Consider the following 11,769-nt stretch of genomic DNA (forward strand, 5'->3'; position numbering starts at 1 on the left):
TCATGTACAGGTAGAGATATTGGTGTGCAAAAGAGCAGAAAAGTAAATAAATAAAAACTGTGGGGATGACGTAGGTGAAAATGGGTGGGCTATTTACCAATAGACTATGTACAGCTGCAGCGATCGGGTAGCTGCTCAGATAGCTGATGTTTGAAGTTGGTGAGGGAGATAAAAGTCTCCAACTTCAGCGATTTTTGCAATTCGTTCCAGTCACAGGCAGCAGAGTACTGGAACGAAAGGCGGCCGAATGAGGTGTTGGCTTTAGGGATGATCAGTGAGATACACCTGATGGAGCGCATGCTACGGATGGGTGTTGCCATCGTGACCAGTGAACTGAGATAAGGCGGAGCTTTACCTAGCATGGCCTTGTAGATGACCTGGAGCCAGTGGGTCTGGCGCCGAATATGTAGCGAGGGCCAGCCGACTAGAGCATACAAGTCGCAGTGGTGGGTGGTATAAGGTGCTTTAGTGACAAAACGGAAGGCACTGTGATAAACTGCATCCAGTTTGCTGAGTAGAGTGTTGGAAGCAATTTTGTAGATGACATCGCCGAAGTCGAGGATCGGTAGGATAGTCAGTTTTACTAGGGTAAGCTTGGCAGCGTGAGTGAAGGAGGCTTTGTTGCGGAATAGAAAGCCGACTCTTGATTTGATTTTCAATTGGAGATGTTTGATATGAGTCTGGAAGGAGAGTTTTCAGTCTAGCCAGACACCTAGGTACCTATAGATGTCCACATATTCAAGGTCGGAACCATTCAGGGTGGTGATGCTAGTCGGGCATGCGGGTGCAGGCAGCGATCGGTTGAAAAGCATGCATTTGGTTTTACTAGCGTTTAAGAGCAGTTGGAGGCCACGGAAGGAGTGTTGTATGGCATTGAAACTTGTTTGAAGGTTAGATAGCACAGTGTCCAATGACGGGCCGAAAGTATATAGGATGGTGTCGTCTGCGTAGAGGTGGATCAGGGAATCGCCCGCAGCAAGAGCAACATCATTGATATATACATAGAAAAGAGTCGGCCCGAGAATTGAACCCTGTGGCACCCCCATATAGACTGCCAGAGGACCGGACAGCACGCCCTCCGATTTGACACACTGAACTCTGTCTGCAAATTAATTGGTGAACCAGGCAAGGCAGTCATCTGAAAAAATGAGGCTACTGAGTCTGCCGATAAGAATATGGTGATTGACAGAGTCGAAAGCCTTGGCAAGGTCGATGAAGACGGCTGCACAGTACTGTCTTTTATCGATGGCGGTTATGATATCGTTTAGTACCTTGAGTGTGGCTGAGGTGCACCTGCGACCGGCTCGGAAACCAGATTGCACAGCGGAGAAGATACGGTGGGATTCGAGATGGTCAGTGACCTGTTTGTTGACTTGGCTTTCGAAGACCTTAGATAGGCAGGGCAGAATGGATATAGGTCTGTAACAGTTTGGGTCCAGGGTGTCTCCCCCTTTGAAGAGGGGGATGACTGCGGCAGCTTTCCAATCCTTGGGGATCTCAGACGATATGAAAGAGAGGTTGAACAGGCTGGTGATAGGGGTTGCGACAATGGCGGCGGATAGTTTCAGAAATAGAGGGTCCAAGAGGAGGGCCCTAAAAATTGTCAAAGACCCCAGCCACCCTAGTCGTAGACTGTTCTCTCTGCTACAAGTGGTACCGGAGTGCCAAGTCTAGGTCCAAGAGGCTTCTAAAGAGCTTCTACCCCGCAAGCCATAAGACCCCTGAACATCTAATCAAATGGACTATCTGCATTGCCTCCCCCCATCTTTTATACTGCTTCTACTCTCTGTTATTATCGATGCATAATCACGTTAATAACTCTACCTACATGTACATATTACCTCAATTACCTCGACTAACCGGTGCCTCCGCACATAGACTCTGTACCGGTACCCCCTGTATATAGCCTCGCTATTGTTATTTTACTGCTGCTCTTTAATCATTTGTTACTTTCATTTATTTTTTTGGTGCTATTTTTAAAAATGCATTGTTGGTTAAGGGCAAGTAAGCATTTCACTGTATGGTTGTAGTCGGAACATGTGACAAATAGAATTTGATTTGATTTATTCACACCCCTGAGTCGATACTTTGTAGAAGCACCTTTGCCACAGCTGTGAGTCTTTCTGGGTAAGTCTCTTCGAGCCTTCCGCAGGTGGATTGTGCAACATTTTCCCATTATTCTTTTCAAAATTCTTCAAGCTCTGTCAAATTGGTTCATTGCTCGACATTGGATCATTGCTAGACAACCATTTTCAGGTCTTGCTATACATTTGCAGGTAGATTTTAAGTCAAAACTGTAACTCGGCCACTCAGGAACATTCATTTGGTAATTCACTTGGTAAGCAGTGTATATTTGGCCTTGTGTTTTAGGTTAGTGTCCTGCTGAAAGGTGAATTCATCTCCCAGTGGAAAGCAGACTGAACCAGTTTTTCCTCTGTCAATTAGATTAGTATTGTGGAGTAACTACAATGTTGTTGATCCATCCCCAGTTTTCTCATATCACAGCCATTAAACTCTGCAACTGTTTTAAAGTCACAATTGGCCTCATGGTGAAATCCCTGAACGGTGTCCTTCCTCTCCGGCAACTGAGTTAGGAAGAACCGCTGTATCTTTGTAGTGACTGGGTGTATTGATACACCATCCAAAGTGGAATGAAGAACTTCACCATGCTTATTTTTTTTTACCCATCTACCAATAGGTGCCCTTCTTTGCGATGCATTGAAAACCTCCCTGGTCTTTGTCATTGAATCTGTGTTTGAAAATCACTGCTCAACTGAGGGACCTTACAGATAATTGTATATGTGGGGTACAGAGATGAGCTAGTCATTCAAAAATCATGTTAAAACACTATTATTGCACATAGAGTGAGTCCATGCAACTTATTATGTGACTCGTTAAGCACATTATTATTCCTGAACTTTTTTAGGCTTGCTATAACAAAGGGGTTGAATATTTATTGAATCAAGACATTTCAGCTTTACACTTTTTTATTATTATTAATAATAATAATAATAATAAAAAATGAAAAACATAATTCCACTTTGACATTGTGGGGTATGTGTGTATGCAAATGACAAAAAAAACATCTAAATGTAATCCATTTTAAATTCAGGCTGTAACACAACATAATGTGGGAAAGTCCAAAGATGTGCCATGATTGGGTCGCGTTCATAGATTTAGAACAAAAAGACTGGGAACCAGTCTGGCAACCAAACCGATAGAACGAACGACCAGCCAGCTTGGGTAGCAACACTAGATTTGTGTCTGGACTGTATCTCATGGAATGATGAAATAGTATGAATAAATTCATCAAAATACATTTTTTTATGAAAATATGTCAATCATTATTTGAATACGATGGTAACCCTTACAAAAGTGATATTGCCCTAGAAGCCGGTGTTTGGAGGATATATTGGCACGGTTGGCCGGCCAATAAAGTTATATTGAATATCCTCCAAACACCGGCTTCTCAGCCATTATCAAGGTGTACAAAATCTACACCCTGACACAGCATCATATAAGCAGTTTTATATCTGTGACAGAGATACAAATTATTCATTACCGGTGACCATTTCTCACTGGAAATAGTGGTATCTACTCCAATTCCACTTAGTTGCCTTGGTGACGGGTGTCGGAAAGCAGGCAGCACAAAACCACCCTGCACCCGCCGTTGAATACCATACAAAAACCACATTACCCAAAAATAAGTACCTTACAGCCATGTGCCTTACCTGCCAATGAGGAGGAACTCTCCTCCAGCCACACCCAGACGTCTCATGGCCATGAGGAGGCCGCGCACGGTCATGCCCTCGCAAAAACACACCACCACGCGGGCCTTGGGCAGACGTTCACGGAGTTTCTTAAGCAGGCGGTCAAAGTGTTTCTCCCCGGCGTTGCTGTAGATCTTGTCAGAGTGGGCGATGCACAGACCCTCCTGGGAGGCCAGCTCCTTGAAGGCCTCCATGCCACTCTCCCCGTAGTTTCCTAGGGTGGAGGGATGAACCGATGGGTTAATCACCACTTGACACACAAAATGACTGACCCATTTTGGAGCAGGAAAAGGAAAAACATCCTCATCATTGATCTACAATGGAGGCTTTGTCGTTATAGAAAACAAGACCTACATAAAAAGTCACCATCGAGGACTGGGGAACAATCGTAGCACAGAATCATCATGAGAAAGTATATAGTCAATGAGCATTACTTTTCATTTCTACCAAGCCTCTCAATCTATTTCACTGAGTTGTAACTAACTGTCTATACTTTTCATTTCAACCAAGCCTCTCAATCTATTTCACTGTCTATTTCAGTGTGCACCGATTTCAGTCTTTCTCTATACACTTCATCAAGGCCCTGCAGGCTGACAGTGACTGGATTCAGCCACACTAAAGCGGAAAACTCACCAGAAACGGACGGGCGGAGCAAGCGGAGCGAGGTGGGTGGAAGGGATGGGACAGGCAGAGAGAGCAGTGACTGTATGTTAGCAGGATAGTCCATATCTCTAATCACCTTTGCTGATAGCGATGTTGTGTTTCCATAAGTGGATGATTTGGTCATATTTAGCATGTATGGCAACGCTTCAACCCTTAGCTAGCTCTTCCAATTAAAATAAGCTTGAAAAAAGTGAATGACATTTTATTTTTTTATTTTGTGTGACTAGTGCCAGCAATAGAAAGCCAAAATAGAGAGACGAGTTCTAATTGAGCAAGGCGTCAATGAGGACAATCTGCCTGCCCGCCCGGCTTTGGTTGGGTCATTATAATTCAAAACAATGCATTCTAAAATAAATCACACACACACGCCTCACACACTCGCCGTTCGGGAGTTTAGGCTAAAACTACTGTCGTAGTCTGATGACTGTGACACGTCAGGCTGTGAATGACTGTGACTGTGCTGCAGTCCATATCCATCCTCTGATATAACCAGATAAAAAGGGAGTCAAATGGCTACTGATCACAATCAGGGATGCTGAATGGGGTAGAGTGCTGCTATATTTGCCTATGATGACATCCTAATCAAGCTCTGCAAAGCTGTCTTATTTTACATGTGTAACCTTTATTTAACTAGGCAAGTCAGTTAAAAACAAATTCTTATTGACAATGACGGCCTACACCGACATACATACATAGGCTGCGTCTGAAATTGCATCATATTCCCTATGTAGTGCACTGCTTTTGACCAGAGCCAAAAGTACTGCACTATAGAGGATATGGTGCCACTTTGGACACAGCCCTAGTTGTGCACAGAGGAGGCTGTTTTATTGTGTATATTGAAAGTGCTGGCTTCAATCAAAGATGTTGTCTGCAATGTTAATGCAGTGCTTTCATGGCCTTGACACACACCTGTCTCATTCTGAAAAATTGAGGCATCTTCCTGAGCACATTGTGCTCTTTTGACAGTATGATTGTGCTTGAAAAGGGAAAAGAGGTCTGAATTGGCAACACACTAATGCATTACCCGAGGGATGCTATTAGACTGGGCCACAATTGTTAGTTTTCCAACATAGCCTTTGATGATATTTTGAATGGCCTCGTTTTATTTTCCTGATGGCAAATGGGAATCATGATATCCAATTATTTTTCTCTTTCGATTGAGGTTGGAGGGTGGGATGGATGGATGAAAGCAGGCAGAGGTATATTGACACCCGTTCACTGAAACGATTTATGTTAATCTAGCCAGGTAATTTATGCAATCGCAGATCCTTAGCTGTTGCTATGGGCAACATGCTGCATGTTTACTTGTCTTAGGTGGTGGAGAGAGATGGCTGCATGGGGAGGTGCTGTCTGTCGTTGTGACTGCTGTTTAAAGCTATCTGAACAGGTGAATTCATTTTATGGTTGATCAATTCTAAACCCCTTAAATTCAAAGGATTTCAATTTAAAGATTTCTGTCTAGCAAGAGACATTTTAGTCACATTTTTCATATCAATTAACACATTTACTAAATTGTTTAACTCACAGCCCCCACAATTTTCACAACAACAACCATTCCTCAAAGTGCACAAAATACGATTTACCTTACCATACACTCAATATTATACCAAGCAGGCATGGTGAAGGTCAGATCCCTAGCACCCCCTAGCTGTACCTCATGGCACTTCACCTCCTGGCTCTGCCTGCATGCCCTTCAACCTGACCGTGACCCCTGAATTCTTGTGATTCCCCTACTAGTTTCTAGGGTCTGCCTTTACAAGGTGATCCAGAGTTCAACCCTCCCTTTAGGGCCTGTCTATCACATATCCCTCTAACAATTCCCAGAATTCATCAGTGGCCACTACAGAGCAGAGATGCACTCTGCCTTTCAATCATTCATTACCTGATCACTCCATTGGTTACATTTCACTGAGGTTTAGGCTGAGGAGTCTCGGCTAATGGCAGAGATTTACCTGTAACTACAATTTAGTCATCTTCACATTTAATTTGATCTTCTCCCAATTACAGTTGTGGTAAAACTGGTGAAAGCGTTTTATGTGATTCAAACTTAAGCGTTGTGGAGTGCTTCTGGTATATGAACTATTTCAGCACCATGGACAGTGCACTGACAAACTCCACCGATAACGCATTCAGACAGGTGCTGCTGAGAAGCTAATGTGGGCTGCTATTGCGATGTGCTGATATTTCCAGCGTTGAGGGGCATTGCCAGAGGTGCTTAGAAATCCCTCACAACCATGGGTTAAATATGATGGAAACACACTCAACACAGTAATTCCTCTACAACTGAACAGAAATAACACACATTTATTTCTATCGATATCCATAACAGGGGGAGACGTTTGGAGGTATTGATTACACCCATAGAATTAGAATTACTAGAGCAGACATTTCTTTCAAGTGTTATGTAAATGGGTGGACCAGACGGATTCTATTTATATGATTCCTCGCATAGAGATACATTACCTGTAACCCCAACCTGATAGTACGCCACACAGCACACGAACAACAAATGCAGGGGGGAAACAGTCCATTAGTGCCCCTGTTAAATATGGACAGGCTGGTTGATTAATTAAGACATGCTTAGAAATGCAAATAATGAAGATGATGGAGCCCGCCTGTTATTTTGTAATGGAATAGAATTAGCATCAAATTAAACATCCTGGGAGAGAGAGAGAAAGAGAGGGAGAGAGGAGAGAGAGAGCAGTGCTGACTGATTATCTTTTCTATCTAGCGTCCAATCTAATTGTCTCTAAAATAAATAGATCCAAATAAACACCAAAATGCATTTTCAGTCAGAGAACATTGACAAAAATACGACTGAATTGTGGCTTGAGAGATTGGATGCGTTGCTGGACTGTGGATGTGATAAAAGGCAGAAGACCAGATTGTTGTGACGTACATCCAATATAGGTCACAACCCCATATTTTACCTGGGGTGTGTGTATGAATAGTTATATTGCACAGGATGTATAGGTTTGTCTGGAGAGAGGGAATTCCAGTTCAACAGTTTCCCTTCAAAGCAATGCACACAGAAGCACATACAGGGAGGACACAAAGTTAGGAGCAAGTGCTTAACTGTTTACAAACCACGCTCACAATCCACCACCATATAAATAGCTAGGCCTATTTGTCAGAATCCCAGATTTTTCAAACCCAAACAGAGACAAGACAAAATCAATTTGACAGCATGTGCAAAACCTCTCCACATCTGTGCTAGTCCGACTATGCCTACTTGTCTAATCCTATCCTAGAAGTTGAACCCTGTTTTGAGTGAGTTGAGCGACTCACCCTCTGTGTGCACTGCAGACACATAGGTCCAGTTGTAGCGCTTGACTATGTCCAGCATGGCCCTGGCCTGGAGTGTGTCAGAGGGCACGACCCGCAGGAAGTACTTAAAGAGCGTCTTGTCACTCAGGTCGATACTGGTCGCAGAATAAGCAATCTGGGGAATGTTGAAGAGCTGCAGCAGGTTCTGCACCTGGATAGCCACGGAGCTTGAGCCCGGCCCGATCACCCCAGCAATGGGTTTCTTGGAGGGCGGGGGCTGGTTAGATGGCGCCCCGTCGATGCACCACTTGGAGCCGTCCTTGTCGTCCCGGATGGAGATTAGGGAATCCCGGATGAACTCGATGCTCTGCTCCAGGGCCACAGAGGAGTGCCAGCAGGAGTCCCGGATCTCACAGCCCAGGCTGATGTTGGGGAGCAGGAAAGGGTCGGCGTTGATCCTGTCCAGGGTGTGGAACATGGCCTCCACCCGCTGGATGCCATACTGCTCACGGACATCCCCGCACTTTCGGTCGGCCACTTTTTCGGCGGACGGCTGGTGGTGGACGGAGAAGAGGGCCCCGATTATCACGTCTCCATCCATCCGGGCCACGGAGCGGGGAGTGGCCCGCGGGACCGCCGATCGCTCAAAGATGCTGCTTTTGTGGGACAGCACGAGTACATCAAAGAATAGTGTCGGGAGACACAGGAGCATGAGGAAAGCCATCTTTACGCTTGCCATATCCCCCATCACGTGAGCGGCGCCAGCTACGCGGGCATACTATCTGCTCCTGGCAGTTGAGCAGGAACGTTGGCTGTCTCTCAGTATATCCACGTTTAACCCAGTGACCATGATTTGGGAACACAGCGTCCCGAGCATATCCAAACACACCTGAAGAGAGATCAAAACACACTGTCATAAAATATCAAGCAAGAATGTGAAGGCAGCAACAGATATGCATCGTTTCAATTATCATATAGTCTCTACATTACATGGGTTTGAAAATAATGGTGGCCCTCACAATGAACAGGAGGATATTCTTGGATTGATGAGGTTCATAGCCTATTAGCCAACACACCATTCCTTCTAGAAATAAGGCTTACCCATTTGAAAACTATATATACTATCATTAATATAAGGCTTACCCCTTTGCAAACTATAAATACTATCGTTAATCCCATAAATGGCAATTATGTTATCGCTCCCACCGTCCATTGAGAAACCCGAGCTGCCGAGAAGCCCATTTCAGCACCCTGGAGAGCTCACTATAACTCAGCGGATTACTGAGGAAACGCCTTCGTACAGGTAGGTGCTACTGATAAACTATGTAGGGTACTGGAGCTATGTGCAGATATTTCCACGGTCGTGAAAGGATCTCATTGAGTTCCTAAACAATCAATGGCAAAGTATATTCCTTTCATTAGAGACGACTGAACAAATCCTTGATACCCAGTCTGATGACATGGAGCTTTGAACAACGTCGCACTGAGTCTCGTAGAATTATAATTGAGCATAAATCGAATTTCCAAGACATTGTATCTTGTCATGCTCTGTAAGATCCAATGCGCAGCATGCAATATTTTCCACCCTCAACTATTCGAATTCATCGCCCACACCCCTCAGTGGCCTGAATCAAAAACATTCAATAAAATGCCATTATCGAAAAAGGATGATAACAAGGTAATCCGTGTCAGGAGCATATCAAAACCGACACATGCTCTAGCGTTCACATCTCTTCTCTCAAATGAATTCGGGGAAGAACTTCTGACGTACCTGAATCTGCGAGACATATCGCGTGCCATGCTCCGTCTTCTGTGCGGCGTGGTCCTTGGCTGTAATAGTTGAGTTTGTATTGCTCGAGCGGACGTTTTTTTTCTCTCCTCCAGCGAGATCACGAGAACCCCCACCCCTCCTCGTCTTCTTCTCATTTCTCTCTCTGCCAGTTTGTTACCACATTTCAAAATCCGGGTCATAAAAGCTGCAGTCTTAATAGCGCAAAATTGTAGGCGTTTAAAATCCCACTACAGGTAATTTATTGTTAGTCGTGTCATTATTCATGCCAGGGTTAATCAGCCTGAACCTGAGAGGTGCCGCATTGGAGAGTTAAGCAGTGCGCAAGCCGCTTAGACAGCTGATATAGATGGTGTTTGTCTACAGAATTGTGACCCGGTCCATTACCCCATGCCTCAACTGGACCGTCTCACAGCAACAACACTCAGTGTGAGAATACATTGATTTATTTTGTCAATGGTTGACCAGATAATGGAGGAATCATCAATCAAATGGAACTTTTCTTATTAAGGAATGAGAGTCCAACATTGTACTAGTCCTGGTCTACCCTAGCTAATCTGTCTATAGGCTATATATCTTCTGATCCAATATCTGAACTCTACATTCGGATGGGTGCCAGATATGTCGACTGAACTGTCTGACTTAAATCCAAATAGTGATATTTTAACGAAGCACCTCAAGGGTAGAAAAACCTATAGTTGAAGTTGAAGACCTTACTTGTAAGCCTAACGTAGAATATGTAAATTGAGTTAATTGCCGAAGGTCAACAGTGTTAGTCTTCCAAATCGTGGAGAGGTGCTTTGTTTAGAATTGGGTCATTTCTGTGCTATATTCTCTGTGCCATATTCTCTCCACCAATAAATGGGTTTGGGCGACATATATCAAACAGCGTTAGGAAAAACGAAAAAGGAGTCCACAAGGCTAGAGAGGGCTGCGTTGCGTGGGCACGCCGGGAGCCAGCAGCAGCAGGCGTTTAATAAGTAAACAACCGGCGAGCGCACTAGAACATATCTTCCTGACACGCGCCCTGTGGAGTGTGAACATGGAGAGCAAGCGTAATTATGTGTGTGTCTGAGAGAGTGATAGATAGATGAAATCGAGATGAACAAATCTCTCTCACACTCACACATACACCATTACACACACACACCGTCACTTATTAGAAACCGATGTCATGCGGTGTTATCCTATATGTAGCCTACTTCTTTGATAGCCTGCTGAGAAGAGTCAACGGGATTTAAGAGATTGGAGGTTATAGAAGATGGTACCCGACCGCCATGAGAAGCGTGACCATAGACCAGACAGACCCATCATAAAACGCACAGAAATAACGTTATAAGTCACTATCACGCAGTCAGTGGTGGAAAAAGTGCACAATTCTCATACTTGAGTAAAAGTAAAGATACCTTAATAGAAAATGACTCAGGTAAAAGTAAAAGTCACCCGGTAAAATACTACTTGAGTAAAAGTCTGAAAGTATTTGATTTTAAATATACTTAAGTATCAAAAGTGAATGTAGTTGCTAAAATATACTTAAGTATTAAAAGTAAATGTATAATTTAAAATTCATTATATTAAGCAAACCAGACGGCACAATTATCTGTATTTCAAATTTTTTTTTACGGATAGCCGGGGTAACGCTCCAGCACTCAGACATAATTTAAAAACAAAGCATTTGTGTTTAGTGAGTCTGCCAGATGACAGGTAGTAGGGATGACGTGGGATGTTCTCTCGATAAGTGTATGAATTGAACCATTTTCTGTCCTGCTAAGCATTCATAATGAAACGAGTACTTTTGGGTGTCAGGGAAAATGCATGGAGAAAAAAAAAAAAAAAAAAAAAAAAAAAAAAGTACATGATTGTATGAAGGAATGTACCGAAGTTAAAGTAGTCAAAAATATAAATAGTAAAGTAAAGTACAGATACCCCCAAAAAACGACTTCAGTAGTACTTTAAAGTATTATTCGTAAGTACTTTACATCACTGCACACAGTGACTGTCCCCCTCAACCATATCCCGTTAGCCTAACAGTCAAGACAGCATGAGTCACTTTAGATGAACCACAGAGCAATGTGGGCCTAGCACAACACCCCTCAATCAGAAATCAATTGACATTGTCTTGAATTCATTTTGTTTGATGGGACAATACAGTGCCCATTTACCTATTCCACATGTTTTTGTGTTACAGCCTGAATTCAAAATTGATTAAATCGGTGTGGAAGAACTTGACTGGCCTGCATAGAGCCCTGACCACAATCCCATCATTCACCTTTGGGATTA

At 43.6% G+C, this 11,769-nt stretch overlaps 1 protein-coding gene across 4 annotated transcripts in view; it reads right to left on the minus strand.

The window, feature by feature from the left end:
* The window catches only part of LOC118398376 (metabotropic glutamate receptor 1-like), a 51,174-nt gene extending 41,412 nt beyond the window's left edge, over nt 1-9,762 (minus strand). Inside the window, exons 1-3 of one of the 4 annotated variants that reach the window (XM_035793648.2) lie at nt 9,472-9,761; nt 7,722-8,589; nt 3,732-3,984 (exon numbers count right to left, since the gene is read on the minus strand). In XM_035793648.2, coding sequence (XP_035649541.1) covers nt 3,732-3,984; nt 7,722-8,448 — 980 coding nt within the window. In that variant the 5' untranslated portion in view covers nt 8,449-8,589; nt 9,472-9,761. Of the gene's footprint in view, nt 1-3,731; nt 3,985-7,721; nt 8,590-8,906; nt 9,423-9,471 lie in introns of those variants that run through there. The other 3 variants (XM_052470675.1, XM_052470676.1, XM_052470677.1) reach the window with 3 other exon arrangements.
* Between the last annotated feature and the right edge of the window lie 2,007 nt (nt 9,763-11,769).

The sequence above is a fragment of the Oncorhynchus keta genome, chromosome 19, assembly GCF_023373465.1.
Source record: "Oncorhynchus keta strain PuntledgeMale-10-30-2019 chromosome 19, Oket_V2, whole genome shotgun sequence".
NCBI lineage: Eukaryota > Metazoa > Chordata > Actinopteri > Salmoniformes > Salmonidae > Oncorhynchus > Oncorhynchus keta.